Source organism: Caenorhabditis remanei, chromosome IV (assembly GCF_010183535.1).
Source record: "Caenorhabditis remanei strain PX506 chromosome IV, whole genome shotgun sequence".
NCBI classification, from domain to species: domain Eukaryota; kingdom Metazoa; phylum Nematoda; class Chromadorea; order Rhabditida; family Rhabditidae; genus Caenorhabditis; species Caenorhabditis remanei.
Genome location: NC_071331.1, coordinates 18,009,222 through 18,030,637, shown reverse-complemented (window position 1 = coordinate 18,030,637; position 21,416 = coordinate 18,009,222). Strand labels below are relative to the sequence as shown.

The following is a 21,416-nucleotide window of genomic DNA, read 5'->3' as shown; positions in this document are numbered from 1 at the left end:
GTGTTGAGGGTTGAATTAACGACGACGGGTGATCTCATTGACGAGCTCGGCGATTTGCTCTTGTTCACTCTCCGATGGTTCTTCGGCGGATGGGGAGAGGGCGAAGTTGACAACAAGAGCACTGTCACGGACCTTATTCTCAATTGTCACATTCTTGGCGGCAATCTCGTATCCTTCAGCGGCAACGATCACTTCGTACTTTCCTGCTGGAAGAAGACGGTAGTAATCTCCCTCGGACCATGTGGTGACTGGATGCTTGATTGGGGTGGATTCAGTTCCATTACGGATCCAGACGACGGCACGATTGATTGGTTCACCGGTGAGAGCATCAACAACCATTCCCTTGATTCCTGAGTGAGACTTCCAGACGTACTCGAAGATTGACTTCTTGTTGTCCTCCCAGAATTGTGGAAGTTGGGATCCGGCTGGCATCTGGAAAACATGGTTGAAAAATATAAAATTTGATTAAGATATTAAGAATTTGCTCACCTTTTCACAGCTCAACTCCAAAGTGATCTCCATAGCATTGGTGGCCAAATAGTTGAAGTCTTGCATTCCTCCGGCGACAGAGTACCACTTGGCTCCATTGGTGATTCCTCCTTGACGAGCGAACGCGTCTTGACTAGTTCCGTCGCATGGAGCATGATCGTTCTTCGACATATGAGCATGATTGTCAGCATATGACTTGGCCAACCAACGGAAGGTTCCATCATCTGGAGATGCGGAGTAGGCGGTCTTCTGAGAGTTCTCTTCGGTGGCAGCATCGAATGGATAGTTGGCAACAAGATCTCCCTCGTGGAAGTTAGCAGAGAGAACGAATGGAAGTGAAAGAGTCCATTGTCCAACTGCAATTGTCTCTGGTTGTCGATCGACATTATCCTCGAACAAGGAGAGAAGATGGTCGAACTTCGGGACCTTGATCTTCTCAAGCTCGTAGAAGATGCTGTCAAGATCTGGGAAATCTCTGTTGAGATCGACTCCATTGATGTTGGAACGTCCAGTGAGCCATTGTCGTTGAGCTGGTTCAGTGGAGAGAGCAAGCTCGAAACCGTCTGGATTCATTGATGGAAGGATGTGGATGGAGGTGGAGTTGAGGAGTTGAATGATTTCCTGAAATTGAAATGAGATTAAAAAATAATTTGGTATAATCTTGAGGTGTCAATTTTCAGCTCCCTCACCAACCTTATCATTGTTAACGGCTCCATCACAAAGGTTCTCAGCGAAACGAAGCAAAAGTTCTCTTCCGATTGGCTCGTTTCCATGCATATTTCCGATCAACTTGACTTCCGGTTTGGTTGGAATGTGCTCTCCGGGGGTGGTTGAGAAATGAATAACAACCAATGGGCGTCCTTCAACAGATTGTCCGATTTCATAGAGTGTCGAGATCTGGAAATTGTTTTTTAGAGGTCATCTCGATTGGATTCGATGCTTTGTGCCTGTTTCGCTTGGATGAACAAGAAAAAAACAGAGGAGTGTGTGTCCGCTAATGAGCTCCTCGGCTCAAGAGGTCTCAGAAGGAAGTAGGCGGAAAACGAAACAAGGGAAGAGAGAGGGATTATTCATCAAAACAACAAAAAAATGTGTGAAAAAAAAACGTCATAAACTTCAAAATTAGGGGGTCTTCCATTCACTTTCCTTTTTCAAACTAGAATTAGATCTTTTCGCTGACGGTAATTTCTGGCTTACTATTAGGATTGTACTCGGAATTTGAACTCCTTTTTGAGTAGAAGACGTCATGCTTTGGACTCAAAAACATGGATGAATAGAGGATTAGGTTGACCTAGATGTGTTTACTTCTTATAGCTGACTCATTCTACAGTAATCCTGCTTCATGAACGCCAAAACTAAGCTAATCGTGAAATTGGAGCCCACGCTCTATTTTCAGAATCAAAAGATAGATTCTCACAGTTTTGACGTCAATCACTTTGAAGCTCTTCACTTCGAAATGCAAAAGTTCAACACGATTTTCGAAAGACCAGATTACGGTAGGTGGTGGCTTCTTCCATAATTAGAAATCAGAATGAACATGTAATTTGATAGATGGATGGAAGAAGAAGAAGAAGAAATTGACACCAGGGATTTTCGGAAAAGGCCATTCAAGCCGCCCCGTTCTTTCGGAGAAAAGTGCTAGCTCTCGTGGTCTGATGACGTGAGAAAAGGACTGAAGGCGTTCTGATTTATTAGTCAGAGTGATGTCTATCCTGGGAGAAAAGAAGCTAATAAGCAAATGGATTCTGGGAGGACATGTGACTATGAATCATGTCTGGAACTGTCTAGCCGTGGCAATGGGGAGCTGACGAAACCAGGGTTCTGAATTTGTCTTCAAACTTTAGCTCCATGTGTGAAGAAGCGTTATATTTCCTTCAACACTAACCAAAACTTGTTCAGAATCCTCATGACATGCAGCTTTCCAGCTATACAAGTTTCGCCGAAAATTTATTATGTGTCTAGTCGGTGAAAAAACATGTCTGAAGAGTTGTTTCCAAGAGAAACCCGAAAAAAAACGCCATAAGTACACGTCACTTTTTCTAGGGATCTCAATTTTTAAAACGAATTTCAGATACCTAGAACCATACTTAAGAAAATGACTTCATGTTCTCATAAACCAGGAACTCAAGAAAGAAAAACGAAAACAAAAAACTGAAAAACAAGGAAAAAAACCACAAACCTCTGGACACTTCTCATTGATCTCCGTCAACTTTGTCTCCAATTGTTCCTGATTGTGATAGTGTGACCATTTGGCGTCTTCAGCTTTGCGTGCCGCTCCATTTCCGAATCCCAAGAAGGCGTGGGCGGTGACGGCGAAAAGAGCCGTCGCCAGAAGCACCGGCCGCATCGCGTGCAGCATGTTAGAATGAGAAAGAATTGGGGCGAGGAGTGACGGCGCCTGGATGAAGCCGTGGAGGAGGGTCTTTCTCTCTGTTTCTCTAGAAAAAGTGAGAGCACATACGCCTTCAATCGATACGAAGAAGAAGTAGAGAAGAACTAGAAAGAAGAGAGAAAAAGAGAAAAGAGCACGAGCGCCCGGAGCCCCTTCTTTTCAGATGACGTCGTCCCCCCTCTCTTCTACTTTTTCCTTCTATTCAAGAGCCCTTTTCTCCGTTTCTCTCTCCTCTTAAATCCTCTGGAAAAGAAGAAAAAGTAAATGAAAGAAAAGAAAAAGAGTGGAGCGAGGGGGTATTGGATATTGGCCTATGTTAATTTCCTGTCGCCTCGTTTCCAGAGAATGATGACGTGGCGTTTTTCATTCGAATAAAAAGGAGAAGAAGAATAGATGTTTGGCGCATCGGTTTCAATGAATAGGGGTGCAATGAGTTGACATCTGGATGCTTAGATTCAATGATCAGAGATTTCAGAATTACAAAATTCGCCTGAGGCAATATAAAAGGTTCTATTTAAATGCGTTTCCAGCGAAGTCTTCAATTTTTATAATTTGAGTTTTGACTAATTTGAGCTTCCCAATCTTATATCGGTTTCAATTAAAAACTGTCAAAACCAAAATAAAACCGGCGGATTTTATTATACATCATACAGAAACTGCAATAAACACAGGGGTGAAAATCGAGAAATAAAGCGGATGAAACGATGTGAAAGTTGAAAAATTATATAATGCAAATATAAAAAGAAACTGAAAAAACAACAAGTGTCAATTTGATGAGAATCGATTTTTCAGGAATTGCACATCAGTGTGTGCTCGTCGAGTTTGTAGCCTGAAAAAAACTGATAAGAAGCGAGAAAATTTCTATTAAAAAAGTGTCGGGAGGTCACATACTTTTGTTTAGGGCGCACGGATAATGAACGAAGGTATTTTTCTTATTTTGCACTGCGATGGACGCTCCGTTTTTCCGACAAATTGCACAATTCTGAGACCAGAAGATGTCCATTTGATGCTCCAAGTTGGTTAGTTGACTGCCGTGAAGATGGACGTTTGGAGCCCAGAGAGCACACGACCCATGGAACCATAATTCAATTTTCACTGGCTTTTTGGCTGTCTGTAACTGAAAAATTCATGAAATCCCGGTTTCTAGTGGATTCTTGCCGGTTTTTTAGCCAGAAACGTTGGCCAATGCTTGATGGGATTATGTGTAGTGTAATATGGTCCGAAGAGTTCTCGTTTCCTGCCAGATTCGTGGCACAGTGCACAAATGTAAGCGGATTCGATGGCATCTGGCTCTTCTTCCCACTGAAAATTCATAGTAAGAAATACAATTTCAGATGTCAGTTACTGTACCTGAAACAGTTTGTTCATGTGAAAATCCAAAGTTCGGCTAACTGTCAATCGATGATTTCCTGAATTTTTGATAGTAGCTTTACCGCCTTTTACTTCGAACATTGGCGTTTCATCTTTATGTTTGAATCCTTTTGATGAACCGAACTTTTGGTTTATTTGGTTCGCGTATAACTTGTTCTCCTCGTCTGAAAATCAACGAAGTTGTTGGAAACGGTGAATTTTTCACTTACACTCTTCTTGATCTTCATTCTTATTCTTTCTTCGGCGCTTTCTCTTCTTCGCTTGGACTTTTACAGGAGCGCTTGATGTGGATTCCTCGTCTTCTACGTCCATCCTGAAAAGGATTATTTGGAATCGTGTGATTTTATTGTTGAAAACATGGAGAACATTAAAATTTATGATGAAGACTCGTTTATTAACCATCAGATTCCAATTTTTCATAGGAAAACTAATCTGAAACCGTTAGAAATTACGGTTTTGAACGAATCCAAAGCTTTCAAATTTGACTTTTTCTTTAAATGGCCGAGCTTTCGTCAGTAGAGGAACATAGGCCGCCGGCCGTGTACTCCTCTCGGACATACCATTACTCACCAAAAATAAACAAGACTCGTGATTTTTTCTATGATTTTTCACATTTAATGTTGATTTTTTGTGTTGGTTTTGTTCTCAAGAACTCATTGAGTCGTTTTATGCATGAAAAGTATTTATATTTTGCCTTTGTACACTATAAATACTACTTTTAATCTTAGTTTGATTGTTAAAACCTGGGATGACTTGATTTTTACAGATAGATGCGTTAATAATGTCAGAGACGGGTCTACGTTACGCGATAGGTGAGTTTTCGTAGCGAAAAATGCAACTTTTGATTACTGATTTTATATTTTCAGCACAATACACATTCGACGATCCACTCCCATCAAATGATAATCTTCCTCGATTGGAATTATTCATCGGTGATCGAATTTGTGTTTACGGGCAACACGGAGAATGGGGTTTCGGCCGGAAGTTCGACGAGAAGAACGGAAAATGTGGAATTTTCCCACTTTCCTATGTACAAATTGTTCAAAAATCCATGTTTGTGTCGACAAGCGACGGATACCTCGTAGTGGATGAGATTTCGAGAATAATAAATGAATGGTGGACAAAGATTAAAGAGCTGATGCAGGAGGGTACGACTATCGGGTCGTTCGAGGATTTGATGGAATCGTTCAATGAATTATTAATTGTTAAAACAAAAATTGAGAGTGGAGGGATTCCAATAGAAGAGTTGAGTAAATTGAGACTTCGAGTGTCGAAATTAGTTGATCGAGGCAACACGATACTTCATTTGGATGTGGTGATTCGAGACGATGAAGGCGTTCCATTGGATGTTGAATCATTATCACTTTTAAGAACTTATGAAGCACATATATCATCTCAGAAGCGAGTTGGAAGTTTATTGGTTGGTTTTTCTAGAGAAAAAAGTTATCTTGAAGAGAAAAAAATATTTTTTACAGCGCAGCAAACCTGAAAACGTAACTCTCAACGACAGTTTCTCCTTACTTCTTTCCATCAAATCCGTCGAACTTCACTGTAAATATTCGTGTGAAATCAGTATTACCTTATATGATTTGGAGAAGAAAATGTTTACTACGTATGCATACACTTTTGATTCGTACGGTTTCAAATTTTCAAATTTTCCAGTGACTGCTACACATTTCTTTGGAATGCTGGAAGCGGGAAGCACGCTGATTTGAATTTGAAGGCGTTGTTCACAGATTTCGCCAAGGAAGACATTCGAAAGAAGTATTTGATGGTGACACGTGTTGTACATGTGGCGCCTATTGAATCATCAAATGCGACAATGAGAAAACATGGACATGAAACTGTGGTACCGAAAAATTTCTATTGTCGGCAGTGTAAGAATTCTAGAAAATGCTTTAATTAAATATTACCAGATGATTTTCAGCGTACGCATCTGATATTATGGAAATGTCAAGCATTTTTCTCGCCGGATTCATTCACGAAGCAAAAGAACGTGTAATCTTTTTGAATCGCGAGACCGAACTCCCAATAGCTCTGAAATCATACCACGCAACACATCGAATACCAAAGAATTTAAGCAATGATATGGAGACAAAACTGTTGATCAGTACACAATTAGTACCTGGGAATGTGTCACAAATCAAGGCTCGTCATCCACATTTATTCAGTCGATCTCCTGCTGTTATTCTTCGAAGAGCGGATAGAACTGCTGTTTCTATTGAGGACACTCGAAATGAAATGTATATTACCTTAATGCAAGCAGAATTGTCTGGAAAATCATCTGATAGAAATATCGAGGCACGTCTTCATGTAGTTGAATCGAATGGAAATGTAATGGACAATGTGTTCGAGACGATTTCAGTGACAGGCTCACAACTATCCACAGTTTACAAGAGTATTGTAGTCTATCATACTGATAAGCCGATGTGGGCGGAACCAATCAAAATAGTTCTCCCAGCGAGTGCATCTCATGATGTTTATCTTCGAATTCTATTCTATTCAAAGAAATCATATGATAAACCAAAGCCAGAGAAAGGACCATTCGCAATTGCTCATCTTCAATTAATTCGATCAGCCGGACTGGTTTGTGATGGGGAACACGATTTGGCCGTGTACAAAATAGATAACCCCGGTTCACATTTCGATGACTCAAATGTCTCCTATATGAGTCTTCCGGCTACGAGAAGAACAGTCAAAGAATCGATTGGTAGCTCGAAACCACATGCACATGGATTCTCGTTGAGTGAAAAGAGTTTCGCATTGATTTCCACTCATTCTTGTTCATCGATGTTGACTCAAAACGAACATCTTCTGAATGTGCTCAGATGGAGAATGAATTGTGTCAATTTGACGCCTTCTCTGATTGCATTGGCTCAGCCGATTGGTGATACGGAACATGAAATGATACGATTCCTCAGTCATCTTTTGGATGCACTTTTTGAAATTTGGCACGATCGAGAAACGTCAGAGAAGATTGTGTTTGATGTAATTGTAGCAGTTTTGAAGTTGTGTGAAGAGCCACGTCACTATCCACAGGCAGCGAAAATCTTCGAAGCTTATCTGAAACGGTTCTCGTTTACTTCAGCAGCATTGTAAGTTTCAAAGTTTCACAAAGAATATCTCATTTTCAAATGCCTTATTTCAGAAAAATCTTGAACTGCCTCAATCATTACGTCATCTCAGACTCAGAAGATTCCAACGAGAAAGCCCGAAACGCCTTTAAAGTGATGGGACCTCTATTCAAAGTGGTCGTTGTCTCCAAGAAATGTGGCATTCGATTCCAGGAGTTCGAGGATTTTGAGAAGACATACAAGCAGTATCTCCGAGAATTCATGAAGTCTCTTGTGATGTTAATGTCGGAGAAAAAGCAGAAAATGACTGTTCAGAATACTGCACTAAAGAATATTCCAACAATAATTGATCTTCTCTATGAGAGTGATTCAGTTTCAGCAGAGAATCTTTGTGGATTCATCGTGGATTTGATGAACAATTTTGGATGTAATATTGTGACGAGAGAACGATTGAATTTCATTGCACAGATTGTGGAGACCAAGTTTTTCTCGGTATCTTTTTATCGGGTTCTAAAAATTGTTCCGTTATAAAATTCCACTTTCAGCTCGCAATTTGTCGTGAACAACTTCTCTCGCCGTGCCTTCAAAATGCTCTTCACATTATACAACTCGACAACATGGCGATCGAAAAAGGCGAATTCGCTGATCGTGCTGCCGAATGCGCCAGTATCATTGCTGCGATTCTAGAGAGACTTTTCTATGATGCGGTACGAAATTTCCATATATTACTATCTGTTTCACACCTGTTTTTCAGAAGAGTGGAGAGAGTGGCGATCGAGAACTAACATCATTCATTCTGATGGTTTATCGTCCACTGGTTCAAGCGATGATTCGAGTGATTCATGACGATAAACATACGGATGATGATGCTCGTGGACACTTTTTCTCTGTAATTCTGGCACTTTTGGATAAAATGTCTGCGCAGATGTTCAGTGAATATGTTGAAGAACGGCCATCGGATATAGACAAAAGAGATTTTCTTATGGAAATGGTCCAAATGATTCGTGATTTGTTGAATCGAAACGCGTTCCCGTCGACTTGGAAAGATATGGTCATGTTGCAGAATAAGTTAGTAATTCGGTGGAAAGAATTCCTACTAATCTAATCTTCTCTCCAAAAATGGCAATATCAAAAATATTTAGTTTTGTTATTAAAAGTCAATAACATCCTTTACTTTTTTCTTCCTTTCCCCCCTGTTCACAGTGCAAACACTTCTCCTTTTCCCTCTCATTCCTTTTCATTCCTTTCCATTTTTTGTTCACCGCCGCTTTATCCTCCATCCATTTACTGTGTTCTGTGAAAGAGAGAGGTTTAGATAGGGAGAGGAAATAACTTTTTAAGAGATACGCGAAACGAATCAAGACACCAAACGAAATGAATTTTCAGAGTGATCCACAAATCGCTGCGATTCGTCATGTCGGCCGTGCAGACATTCTTTTCGAATGACAAGTTTTGTGCGGAGATGTGGAGAGAGTATATGGTAACAGTCGTCTCGTTTGTCACTCAAGAAGGGTTGAATTCGAAGCATGAATGGATGAAAAATGAGGATGAAGACGTCAGAATTCAGCTACGAAAAGCAGCGGCGAAGGATTTGAGAAGCATGTGGTTCAGATTGAGTCGTGAGTCTAGTATTTCTGAGAGTTCATATAATTTATTTGATTTTTCAGCATCTCAAAAGCTAAATTACATTCCAAGTATGGTTGGATCTTTCCTGAAAGTCTCTCTAGTCGATGACGATGAAACTCGTGAAGCCACAATTCCAATTTTCTTTGATATGATGCAGACAGAATACAATACAAGTGCTAGTCGATCATTCAAAGAGTTCGCTTCTGAATTAGTCTCTCAACTGGATACAAATGTTGATCAACAAAGTGCGACGAAAGGATTCAAAGAACATTTCCGTCAACTATCGATAACTTTATGTCAATCGGATAAAGAATTAATGGGAAATGGTGGAGAAGAGTTGATTGAACGCATCGATCGTCTTCTAACCGCTTTGATTGAATATCATGAAGTGGCATCAAAGAGTTTGGTTGAATGCGCGGATAGTTTAATGAGTAGGACGGTTCAGTTGATGGTAAGATATTTTGAATATTGGAAAATTAAGAAAATTTATTTTTTCAGAGATACTATAATCAATACAACCATGAAGAGCTCTACGTCAAGTACATCTACAAATTGTATGATCTTCATATCTCCTATGGAAATAAAATTGAAGCAGCGAAGACGTTACTCCGGCATGCAACGATGCTTAATGTGAGAAGCTCATCTATAACTGTATTCCTAACTTTTCAAACATTTGCAGTTCGAAGATGAAGCTCTTCCTCCATGGCTGATATCTCGAGTACTCAATAGACACTGTCAAACTAATCGTCAGCTAAAAGAAGATTTGATGCAAGAAGCTGGAGCGTTATTCACGAAAGGAGAAGACTGGGAAGACGCGTTGATTGTATATAATCAATTGATTCCAGTCTATCAAAGTATTCTCATTGATTATCACAAGTTGTCAGAATTGTTGGTAAGTTTCTGAAATTCAGAATCTGAATCGAGCTGTAATATCTGAATGTTTTATTTTTTTCAGAAAAAGATTGCCCAACTCTACACATCGATTGATCGTACCGAACGTGCCTACTTCTATTACTATCTTGTCGCTTTCTATGGTCAAGGATTTCCTGCGTATTTGAATGGACACAAATTTGTATTCCGTAGTGAACAACTCGAAATGCACGGAGAATTCATGCAACGAATCATGAAGATGTACGATAACCCCGAGAAAATTATGAAGACGGATCCGTGTCCCCATTTGGTCAGCTCACCGGGACGATACATTCAAGTATTCAATATTGATCCAATTCCGACTGGATGCTCTTTTGATGATAACCCAGCAGTGAATCCGGCGATTAAGAAGTATTACAGACATTATAATGTAGGTTATTGAATTGAGATGATAATCCTTCAATTGTATTCTTTTAGATTCAAACTTTCGAATATTCAAAAGTCGAAGATCGCAAAGAAACGAAATGGACATCAATCGATCCGTCTTCTGAATTCATGAGAAATTGGCTAGTTCGATGGAGAATCAAGACAGCTGACAGTCTACCAACTGATCTACGATTCACTGAAGTCGTTGAATCAGCCGAACCGATTTATGTCAGTCCGCTTCAAAATGCTGTTGAACAGATGAGAAAGAAGAATAAGGAACTCAATGAAACTGCGTCGAATGCCGTTTATAACCCAAAGTTCGATCTGAAACTACTCTCTCGTGATATTCTCGGAGTGGTTAGTGCAGCTGTAATGGGCGGAGTCAAGAATTATGAAGTTTTCTTTACGGAAGCGTGTCGAAACATTTGCGAGTGCGGAGAACAGTCAATAATAATGGAATTGAGTTCTCTTATAATTGAACAAGTGGAAATTCTGGAGTACTGTTGCTACGTGCATGCGAGTCGATGTGAAGGAGAAGCGAGAGCAATCAATGATACGTTGGCAGATGCTTTCGAGAGTCATCGGAGATATGTGGAAGAGAATTTCGGGAAAACGAGATCTCGTCTTCCGTCGAATGCAACTATTCGATTGTCGACGTATGAATCAGCAGATGGATCATTCTCTGATATGAGTGGAATGACTACATTGAAATCGACGAAAGCTGCAGCTCTCGGAAGTGCTGTAGCGAATTTATTGTCTTCGAATAAGAGAACAAGTGGACCTGCTACTCCTGTTAATTTGGCGTAGGTTTTCTTTTTTCCTAATTCAATCTTCAGATTTCCCAATCCAATTTTTTCCAGAAGTCGCTCCGCCCCTTCATTTGACAACCTTTCCTCAAAACTTCGTTCTTCTCTGGCTATTTCTTCGAGAATGACTCCACCTCCAAGACCACCCAACCCAATTTCCCCTGCGAATCGTGGACCCTCTCCAGTCTACGAAGGAATCAGAATGCGAGCGCATTATCCACACCAACAATCTACAGTATCCCTAAATCAATCACTCAATGCCCCGCCCCTCCCACCCCGGCCCGATCTTGACCCAAATCGGACATTGAAACGAAAAAATTAATTAGTAATTAATCAGATTTTTTGAATAATATAGAAATGTCATAATTAACCCAGATATACGTTGTATTGCATTTTTCATCATCTCCACCCTCACCTCATCTGGTTTTATATGTGCTCTGTACTAGTCAGAACTCACACCTTTAATATAAGGACTTTACGGCAAATTTCATTTTATTCAGTACTTTTTTTCTGTTGTCTATTTTTAAATCTTTTCTGCTTCTAAAATTCCCCTCCCAGTAATTCCTGTGAATATCATTAATAAGTCATTACTTTCAGAGCTTCATTTTCCATATAAAGAAGAAAAAATCTCCAAAAAGAATATTTTCCAAACGAAGAAAAGAGATGGATGGAAGGGGGAAGAAAGTGGAGAGATATAAAAATAGAAAGTTTGAAATATATCGGGATTTTCAGCAAAAAAAGGATGGAAACGGAGGGAAAAATGAGAAAAATTGGGGGAAGAGGAGAACAAAAAACATTGGAAATGAGGGGAAACATAGTTTAAATTAAAATCTTATAGACACAAAACATATTTATATTATTTATGTATAGAAAAAAGAGGGAAGAAACGGATAATAAAATGAAAAAAAACGAGATGATGGATCTGGAAATTTTAAAGAAAAATCGGATATTTTAGAAAGAGAAAACGTACAAAACGAATGGCAAAGAAACGAGGAAAGAAAGATTTTTGTAGAAGAAGGAGAAGATGGGTCTCAAGTGGAAAATGGGGTTACTGTAGTTAAAGGGACAGGGAGGGGGCACACATTTGACAGGAAGAAGAGGGAGGGGCGGGGCGACTAAAAACACGCAACGAGACTGAGAACGGATCCAATCACAAATCGATAATTTATAGAGTGGTATTTAGTGTGCTTTCGAGAGAAAAAAAAGAAGAGAAAATGTAAGTGCGCTCCATCGGACTTGTACAGTGGAGCATGAAAAGGACCGGGGAGAATATGGACTAGATAACTATGTGATTGGGGAGGGATGGGGATTGCGCAAAATGCACAAAAAGAGGAGAAATTAGCATCTAGCTTAAGAAGATAGGAGGGTAGTACGCTCTAATGAGAAATCTATCAAACTGTCAATAGGGCGCACTTGCATACAAAGGAAAAACTATCAGTGTAAGAAGTACGAATAATAATAGTTAGTGTGTAGAGCAAAGCTTAAAGGGTTTTTTGTGTGTCAAATCGCAAAAGTGCCGTTCGGTTTCTTCTCTCTTCTTTTTGATATGTCGGCGTTGTGTCTCTGATTGCGAAATGACAAGAGATATCGATTTGATCTACTATGAAGATGAACTATTCGATGGACCATTTTGAGGTGGTTGAGGAGTCGTTTGTCGTGATGGAATCGGTGATTGAGATGGCGATTGAGCTGGTGGCGTCGCCATTGTTGGTGGCATTCTCTCGTTGATTTTATCGAGACGACGAGCTTCTTCGAATGTTTGAATCGTGTGTCCCATATCGACTCCGGATACTGCGGCGACTGGAAATTGAGAAGGATGTGGATTGGGAATGGGTTAAAGTAGAAGGGATGGGGTTTACGGTTTTAGTGATTTCGATCAAATTTGAAAACGGTTTAAAGTAATTCTAGAAAAGAATCTGGCCTCTAAATGTGGCTTCTAATTTAGTCTGAGATAATAAAATGCTATTTTTCTGTTCTAAAATCATAAAGAGTGGTTAAAAACCGACAGATTTAGAGCGCTTTGAAATGTTGCTGAGGCTAACTGTATTTTGTAGTTTGTAGTCAGTTAGCCTCAGCGAAACTTAAAATGCGTGTAACTCAGTGAGTTTTCGACGGATTCTCTTGGTTTTCACATAAAAATGCTCACAATTTCACTAGCTTTCAGAAAATATGAAATATGCTCAGTTTTCTAAAAAAAAATCTGGATTCTAATTTAGTCTGAGATCAATTTGAACCAAAATGAGCCTGGAAAGTACATCCAATGAACGGAATGTTTTTATTTCTTTGATTATTCTATGTTTTATTGAAAAATACTTTAAAAAAAGCTATTTTTCTGTGCTAAAATCATAAAAAGTGGTTAAAAACCGACTGATTTAGAGCGTTTTGAAATCTTGCTGATAGTGAGGCTAACTGTATTTTGTAGTTTGTAGTCAGTTAGCCTCAGCAAAACTTAAAATGCGTGTAACTCAGTGAGTCTTTGAAGGTTTTTATGGTTTTTGCACAAAAATGTTCACAATATTACTAGCTTTCAGAAAATATGAAATATGCTTTCAGAAAATATGAAAAATTTTCCAAAACCCTCATTCTGATAAATCTGAAATCCTCTGAAAACCTAATCATCATTTCTCCCCATTTTTCATTAATTTTTCAGACCTGACTGTTCCAATCTGTATGCATCAAGTCGTCCATCACCAAGAGCCCCTTGAGGCAGCTTTCCGCCGGGATTCAATCCCTTCAACTGCACCACCGACTCGCTCTCATGTCTGCCAAAATGTGGATTCTCTTTTTTCTCATTTCTCATTTAATTTCATTCCGAACTGAGTTAACCGATTCGTTTTGTCAGTTGTCAAAAGTAAGTACAAGTTAGAGAAAAATCCACACTTTGACCGACAGAGACGATTGAAGAGAGATGGTGGCAGATGAAGGAGGAGGACAGACTGATTGGCGAGTAGATCAAAAACAAACCTTCTCTAATTCCACGTGATCCACCTTGAAGTGTTCCAGCTGGAAGAGCACCAGTCGGTGTGAGACCTTTCAAAGCAAGAACACTTTCGGATTCCTCTCTGAAATAAGAAGACACATAGAGATGAGATAACATATATGCATTCTAATTAGTTTTACATGCTTTTAAGATTCAGAATTCTGTTTTTTCTCTTTTCAGAATCCATTTCTCTTACCTGAGAACCGAGAAAGCTCTGGCCATCTTTCCAATCGCACGAATCTTGTGTCGAATGACTTCTTTTCTTGCCGACGGTACTCCACCTGAAAATTCGAAATTGATTCTCGAATCCTCTCTTCTCAAGGAAAGGAGGGGGGAATTCCACTGGCAACCACATTATACCAATCAAAAAAAGAGTAGGCACCCCAAAGGAGAGACAGGTGGTGTCAAAAAATAAATGAAATTAAAAATGAAATGAGACAAAGCCAAGTCAGTATACTTGCTTAATGAGGTGGGCTAAAAGGTGTGAGAAAGAGTGAAAAAGTTACTTTTTAGTCGTTCTATTTTAAGGGGGAATTTCAACACTGTCACCGAAATTAAGGATAGAAAAAGTAAGGGAAAGAAGTTGTTGGACAAGAGAGAAAAGTGTGTGAAGACTTTGGTAGAGAGGGTTTGTGGCCTAGAAAGGTTCTTTTGGAATTCCAGGTCATCAATATGAAAAAGTTCGAATACCATCTTACGGAAGTGGATTAAGTGATGGCCACTGACTTGGTGACCTAGAAATCAGTTTTGTGAATTCTAGGTCACGAAAGGTTGCCGTTAAACTTCTATATTTTAATCAGCTCGGCACTGTTCTTACAACCGCGCTCCACCGAAATGCCTTTGAAAATGCCGCTTTTTCTCTGAGTCTCTCAATTTTGCACACAATTTCCTTCGGTTTCAGTAGAGCGCGGCTGTAGGAAGCGTGGCGAGCTAATAAATTAATTTCACACCGAAAGTTCCGAAACCATCATGACCTAAAAAACCACCGATTTGGATTTCTAGGCCACCATTCCTAGTCCCTCTATTTCCTTCTTTTCACACACCTTTCTCTCCATCGATTCTAACTTTTTGGGGTGTCAACTAGTCCTCAAATTTACTATTTTTTCGAAAATTTCCATTATTTTCCAACAAAGGAGAAGCTCTCTTGGGAAAGAGAAGGACATAAAATAGCATGCAAAACACAAAAAGCGTTAAAAGAATTCCAAGAAAACAGCCAAATAAGTGAAAGCAGGTTAGATATAGACAAAGAATTCTCTAATTAAAGCATCAAACCAAAAACTCAAAAAATAGAACAGCAGCCACATAGATATATTTGTTTCTTCGTTTTTTGCTCGAAAAACAACTGATAAAAGCGATTGAAACTAAGATTGTTTGTAATACGTGGTGGTGTAAAAAGCGCTGGAATCGTACGAATGTACGAAATTCCAAATTTAAAGGGACAGGGTGTCTCATTTTATATAAAAATAAAATGAATGAAAAATAAAAAAGAGATGAAAACTAAGAGATTCCAAACATACGTCACCAAATAACTTTGGGAAGTTCAATCCACTTACCATCGGCTCCTTAAAATAGATTTTTGGATTAGAGAGAGAGATAAAACACTTTCAAATTTCATCTTTTTGATTTCTAAAGGCGCGTGCTGTTAAGTTGAAAACGGACGGCTCGATCAGAGAAAATAAAAAAACACTTTTTTGTTTAGATTGGACACACAGGTTTTCTTCTCAAAAATTTTGGATTTTAGTCTAGTTTTGGGCGTGCTTTAGGCCTGCAGACAGTTGGGAAATTGTACGAAGACAAGAATGAATTCCAAAGGGGAATATAAGAATACGAGAGACAAAATATATAAATATTGGGGGGTCTATGGCTCTTCTTACACTCAAATTTGGTCAAATACATGCGTTTTTCTCTCTTTCGATTTAGGTTTGGAATTTGAATATTTGGAGGTATGAATGGTTTTTGGATATCTAAGAATTAAGGGTTATCAGAAAGGGATTCAGGGCTTTTTGAATTCAAATAGAGCGTTGTTGCATCGTTTTTGGCGCCGCGTAGAAGGCTGTTCCAATCAAAAATAGAACTCAAAATGAACATTTTTCATTCCTCATATCAAATAATTTCAGTCTCATACCATACACACACTCACACACACATCCATGCCACTCTTCTTCATCTTCTTTTTTCTTTTTTTTTCTTCTTTTTTTCTCTTTCTCAAATATTCAAGGGGGTAAGAAGGGCTCAATCAATAATATTTAAACACAACATTCAGAAAACATGGACCATTGAAAAGATATGAAAAATAGGGAGAGAAAGAGGAAAAAAATAGAAAAAAATAAAGAAAAAAGTGAGAGAAGAGAGAAATAGAGAAGGAGAGAGAGCGGTAATGGACACACAACATCGAGAGAGAGAGACTCGCATACTGTAGAAAATTTTTAATGGATTACGGTATTTTTGGAAAGAAATTCAGATTTTCAGATTCAGAGTGTCGAGAGCTTTCAGAAAAATATAATCATGAATATATCTGAAGAGAATTGGGTCCCGCCACGAAAATTACAGTAACCCGTTTCGTGGCGGGACCCAATTGACAAGCTGAATATGAATACCGTAACCTTTTTCTTCCTAAAAAATGTAATCCATAATATTTCTCTCTAGTTCTCCATCCGTATCACCTCGAGCTACATCTCGCTATACCTCCGGAGAAAAAAGAGATAATGTCCGAAAGAAAACTATGTTCACATATCATATTCATATATCGAGCAAAGAAAAAAACACATGTATTCTCTTTTTGAGGGAAAATAGGTCACCTAGGAGCCGAGCACAAGACAAAATCATTGAAAGTACACATAGTTGACAGAAGAAGAACTTTTTTCTTGAAAATCTTTGTTTTTTTTTTGTTGAAAGTTAGGAAAATAATTAAAGGGGTCTAAACGTCTAAAGGTGTGTTCTAGAACGCAGCAACGGGTTCCCATTCGGGGAGCCAGTGTGCCGAAAAAAGAAAGGACGTACCTTCGAAAGTGTCATCGCATTCAGCCATCAGCTCGTCGTCCGAACAAATGTTGAGAATATGAACCAGCATCTCCGTTACTGTAATTCACTCCGTAAATCTACACCACCGTAAATCCACATACCCTTCTCTCCAACGAATGGCAGAGACCAAGTGAAGACATCCATGAAGTTTGGCAACCAATATGGATGTGGACTACAATTGAACTGGCGAATGTTCATCACATTATTCTCGTATTTCAGAATAGCCGCTGAAAAAGAAAAAATGAAAAAATGAAATAATTTCTTCCCCCAATCCCCCTACCTTTGTTATTATAGACATCCAAATAATTTGGCGCACTGAAGATGGTGATAAGCGACGGGAAGCCGGTGGCTTGAGATTTGCGATACATGCGGTATCTGGAAAATGGAAAAGGATTAGAGGGGGGCTAGATGTATACAAAATCTCTCCTACCCAGCATCTTGAGCCTCGTGAGCACGAATGATCGAGAGCAGGTTGTTGTGCTGCAGGAAGTCACAGCAAGCGGCGTAGCTGTAGAAGTAAGAGCATCCTCTAACCGAATTATGACTAAATTGTTCGGAATTCCTTTCGTTTCCGAAATCCTCAAGTGGATCCGACCAGAGAAGGTCACACATTGGACCGAATGCTGGTGGCTCCTTGAATCTGTCTATCTGGAAAAGAAAACAGTTTTGAGAGGTCTTTTTTGGAGTAACAGAATACTAACCCTCCTGATATCCTCCAAAGTATGAATTTCGGGTGAGAGGCCACCATGCACACAAAGGAACTGTTGATTCATGAGAGCAGCCAATGGAAGTGCATCGAACGATTCCATGCATACATCGTAAACCCGTTCGGAATACTTGATCTTGCACTCCTGTTTGAAAGTGAAATACTCTGTCAAATGACGGCACTCGTGATTTCCTCTCAAAAGGAACAGTGTGCTCGGATAACAGATCTTCAACGCCCACAGATAGAGGACACATTCGATCGAGAAGTATCCTCGATCGACGTAATCTCCCAAGAATAGATATTTGGTGGTGGCTGGCGAGCCGCCGACTTCGAAAAGTTTCATGAGATCATAGAATTGTCCGTGAATATCTCCGCATACGGTCACCGGCGCCTCGATTTCCAGCATGGTTTTCTCATTTCGGAAGAGACTTGTACACTCTTGAATAACACGAATCGCCGCCTCTTCTTCTATCCGTCCCTCCTGCAAACATTAGATTTCAGAATTCAGAATTCGTTGACGAAGGAGGAAGGAAAGAAGCATACATTTTTGATGAGTCAAGAATTTATGTGTGTTTTAATTTCATTGTTTCGCTCTCGAGACTGAATAGAAAATAACATGTCGTCTGACTCGTCATCTGAGCTAATAGAAATAGAATCAGATTTTGAATAAGTTGACGTTTGTATGTTGTAGGATTTTCATTCGAAGAGGGTGCTCATCTAGGCGGTTGGGAGACCCCCGATTTACAAAAGTCTATCCAATTTCAGAATTTCTACATATTTTTTTCTCACGAACATGTTCTTCCATTTCAGATTTTCCAACTTTTGTCAAAAAATGCTCACCTTAATGAAGTGATCGCGAAGCACTTCATGCCTTGGTTTCCCGGTCCGCCGATCGTAGACTTGGTCGACGGTGAGCCGCTCGGACACCGGAAATTGGACGGCTGAAACAATTTGAACTTTTTGTTTTTTGCTTCCCTCTCTCATTTTTTGCATTGTTCTTTCATTTCCTTTCCCCTCCCTCTCATTTTTTGTGCCACCAAATTCCTTCCTTTTTTGAGAAGCATCCTCCCAAAAAGCTCATCTTCTTCTTCTTCTCTTTCCGATTGGCGCCCGCCCAAATTACTATGGGAACCCTCTCAAGCGTTTCGAGCTCTCCGAAAAAAAGAGAAAAAAGAAGGAGAGATGGAGGATTAATTTTCGATTTCAAAGCTACACAGCAGCTCTTTTGCCTTCTCTTTCGTTTCTCCCTTCCAACCATTTCTCTTCTTCTACACGACGCCAATGACGACGACGTCGTCAGAATCCGATGTGTGAGATAGAGAGAGAGAGAGAGAAACAGACAAGTCTCTCTCATTCCACACTGAGCTCTTTCGGAGCCGCTCTGAGTGAGCCCGTGAGTCAGTGTCAGAGTGAGCATAGAGAGAGAGTAGATGAGTGAGAGACGGGAAAGAGCACAAAAAATGCTCGTATAATTTCTGGCTTCTTCTTTTTCTTTTTCTCCTTCTCAAATGTGTGTGTGTTGTCGATGTGAGGGTGGATGTGAGGGTGGAAATGTGGGGTGTGGCTGCGTGGAGCAGCGACAAAAAAGAGCAAGAAGGAGGCGATGGATGTGGGGAGGGAAACGAGATATTGGAGCTGCGAAAAAAGGAAAAGAAGAAGCGGTGAGAAGAACTAGGTCATAGATCCAAATGAAGCCATAGTTTTCAGACGACTCGGTGTGATGGGGATAGGGGATTTGGATACTGACTACCTTCTACTTGCAAAAATTTTCAGATTCAAAGTAGATCATAGCTCTCTGGTCTTCTTATCCAACCCGAACCACCCAACCCTCGGGATCCCTTTCATCCATTAATTAGTCTCTGACTCAATTTCATGTTTTTCTCCAAACAACTCACTCTTGACAAATCTCTCGGTGAACTGCTTCAAGTCACGCTCGCGTTCCCGACTGTTGTTCGTGGCGACTGTGGTGTCGGCTGAAAAGAAATGATGATGATGATGGAAATCCTTTTTTCTTTTCTCTCCCCGTCCTATTCTTTTCATGCATCCCAGATGAGACAGATTCTGAAGGGAGCGAAGGAGACACCTTCAATAGAAGGAAAGCGAAAGAAAGATGTTGACGCTCACAACAAAAACACTACAAATTCGATTTGTCTCTTTCTGTCTATGGACCATTTTTGTTGTTTTTTCATCCGAGATAGGGAAAACGAGAAATGATTAACATTTAAAGGTAGATATAAATTGAGGGGGGGACCGTATATAAAAATGCCCGCAAATTGTCGTCAAAGTGTTGATAAATAACTCACGTTTTGCAGTGGAATTCTGTCCAGCCGATGTTGAGGCCATTGTCTGTTTTCCTGTTTCGATGTGTGTGTACAACAACTACCAACTCCTGGCCAACTACCGCTTTTCCTTTAGATTCGATTTCACCTGCAACAACGTCTTCAGTTGGAATTGGCACCTGCTAAGAAGTCGAGAGACCGGGGGGCTCTTTAGTTGGAAGGTGTGCGCGAAAAGAGCAGCTGACTTCTTGTATATTTCTTTGGGTCTCCAAAGACTTTTCTCATTTGAATATAAAAGTTTTTTTATAGCAGAATAATTTTCCATTTTCAGAGATCAATTTCATAGTTGATTTTTAAGAAACAAAGAGAAAACGAACCGTTTTGATTCCCAAAAACGAGGAAAACGAAGAATGAAGAAACCCGTAGATGAATCGGGAGTTATTGGAGGTTAATTTGGGAACGAAACGATCTCTTCGAATGGAAATCGTTTCGGCTCTTCAAACCCTCCGTCTCCAAACTAATCTTCCACGTCTCTCTTCACACACCGAAGATCTTGCGCGGCCTGAAATTAAAGACTCATTTTAGTAAGCATAACATTTGGCTTGAAAGAAAATCAAAAATAATACAAATCATGAAGCAGTTGGGGGAAAAAGAAAACGAGGAAGAACCAGTTTGTGCTGGTGCCAGAAGGCGACAACAATGGGCGGGGTCCCTCTTTAAGACGAATGAAAGAGGAGGGGGAGTGGAGGAAGAATTGAAGACAAAAATCAAATTCTGATATTTTATAGTTGAGATGATGGAGAGGGGGAGAAGGAGAGGGTTTGTTTTTGGAAATATTGAAATATAGACAACAAAAAAGTTGGGAAAGGAAAAAGATGGAAGAGCTGAAATTGCAAAGAAAGTTTTCAAATATCTAATTGAATTAGGATCGAGGAATACCAAATGAACGATTTTTGTCAAAAAGAACTCTAAGGGGGAAAACTATGAAAAATGTTGAAACTGGACTATTTTGAGATAAAAATTCTCTAAAAACTCTGCACTTCAGATCTAAAATATCTCAAAAAACACGTTCCATCAATATTTCGATTCGAAAACTTGTAACACTCATATGACATCCACCTGCTGATCATCTCACTTGCTCCACATCAATTATGATTATTGATTCAAAAGAATTGAAACCCTCTAGGAGTGTCCATTCTCTCTATCTCACATGATCGAGAGAGAGAAAAACGAAGAGAGAAAGATCAAAAGTAATGATGGGCGGTGTGTGTTATCGATAAAAAAGTTTTTCCTCCTCCCGGAGTCTATGTGTGTGTGTGTGTGCTGCCTGTGTGTTTGGTGCATCCACAATAGAACAAAATGCGAGAGAGAGTAAG

At 39.7% G+C, this 21,416-nt stretch overlaps 5 protein-coding genes across 5 annotated transcripts; 1 reads left to right on the top strand and 4 right to left on the bottom strand.

The window, feature by feature from the left end:
* Positions 1-15: 15 nt before the first annotated feature.
* GCK72_015008 (uncharacterized protein) lies at positions 16-2,848 on the bottom strand (the record flags this gene model as incomplete). The annotated part of the gene is made up of 4 exons (XM_003108393.2): positions 16-432; positions 490-1,110; positions 1,183-1,386; positions 2,669-2,848. 4 exons carry the CDS (start codon positions 2,846-2,848, stop codon positions 16-18), a joined length of 1,422 nt encoding a protein of 473 aa, XP_003108441.2.
* A 1,176-nt stretch (positions 2,849-4,024) lies between these two features.
* On the bottom strand, positions 4,025-4,672 carry GCK72_015007 (uncharacterized protein; the record flags this gene model as incomplete). Its single annotated transcript, XM_003108589.2, has 3 exons — positions 4,025-4,183; positions 4,232-4,416; positions 4,462-4,672. 3 exons carry the CDS (start codon positions 4,670-4,672, stop codon positions 4,025-4,027), a joined length of 555 nt encoding a protein of 184 aa, XP_003108637.2.
* Positions 4,673-5,033: 361 nt separating this feature from the next.
* GCK72_015006 (uncharacterized protein) lies at positions 5,034-11,376 on the top strand (the record flags this gene model as incomplete). Its single annotated transcript, XM_053730572.1, has 15 exons — positions 5,034-5,064; positions 5,119-5,672; positions 5,728-5,864; positions 5,915-6,129; positions 6,180-7,347; positions 7,401-7,818; positions 7,872-8,033; positions 8,081-8,394; positions 8,713-8,945; positions 8,994-9,403; positions 9,451-9,582; positions 9,632-9,844; positions 9,908-10,252; positions 10,300-11,051; positions 11,109-11,376. 15 exons carry the CDS (start codon positions 5,034-5,036, stop codon positions 11,374-11,376), a joined length of 5,352 nt encoding a protein of 1,783 aa, XP_053585344.1.
* On the bottom strand, positions 10,827-11,447 carry GCK72_015005 (uncharacterized protein; the record flags this gene model as incomplete). Its single annotated transcript, XM_053730571.1, has 2 exons — positions 10,827-11,215; positions 11,426-11,447. 2 exons carry the CDS (start codon positions 11,445-11,447, stop codon positions 10,827-10,829), a joined length of 411 nt encoding a protein of 136 aa, XP_053585343.1.
* Positions 11,448-12,654: 1,207 nt separating this feature from the next.
* On the bottom strand, positions 12,655-20,104 carry GCK72_015004 (uncharacterized protein; the record flags this gene model as incomplete). Its single annotated transcript, XM_003108443.2, has 11 exons — positions 12,655-12,854; positions 14,019-14,116; positions 14,231-14,315; positions 17,035-17,112; positions 17,157-17,282; positions 17,336-17,430; positions 17,486-17,703; positions 17,757-18,242; positions 18,602-18,702; positions 19,657-19,734; positions 20,065-20,104. 11 exons carry the CDS (start codon positions 20,102-20,104, stop codon positions 12,655-12,657), a joined length of 1,605 nt encoding a protein of 534 aa, XP_003108491.1.
* Positions 20,105-21,416: the final 1,312 nt, after the last annotated feature.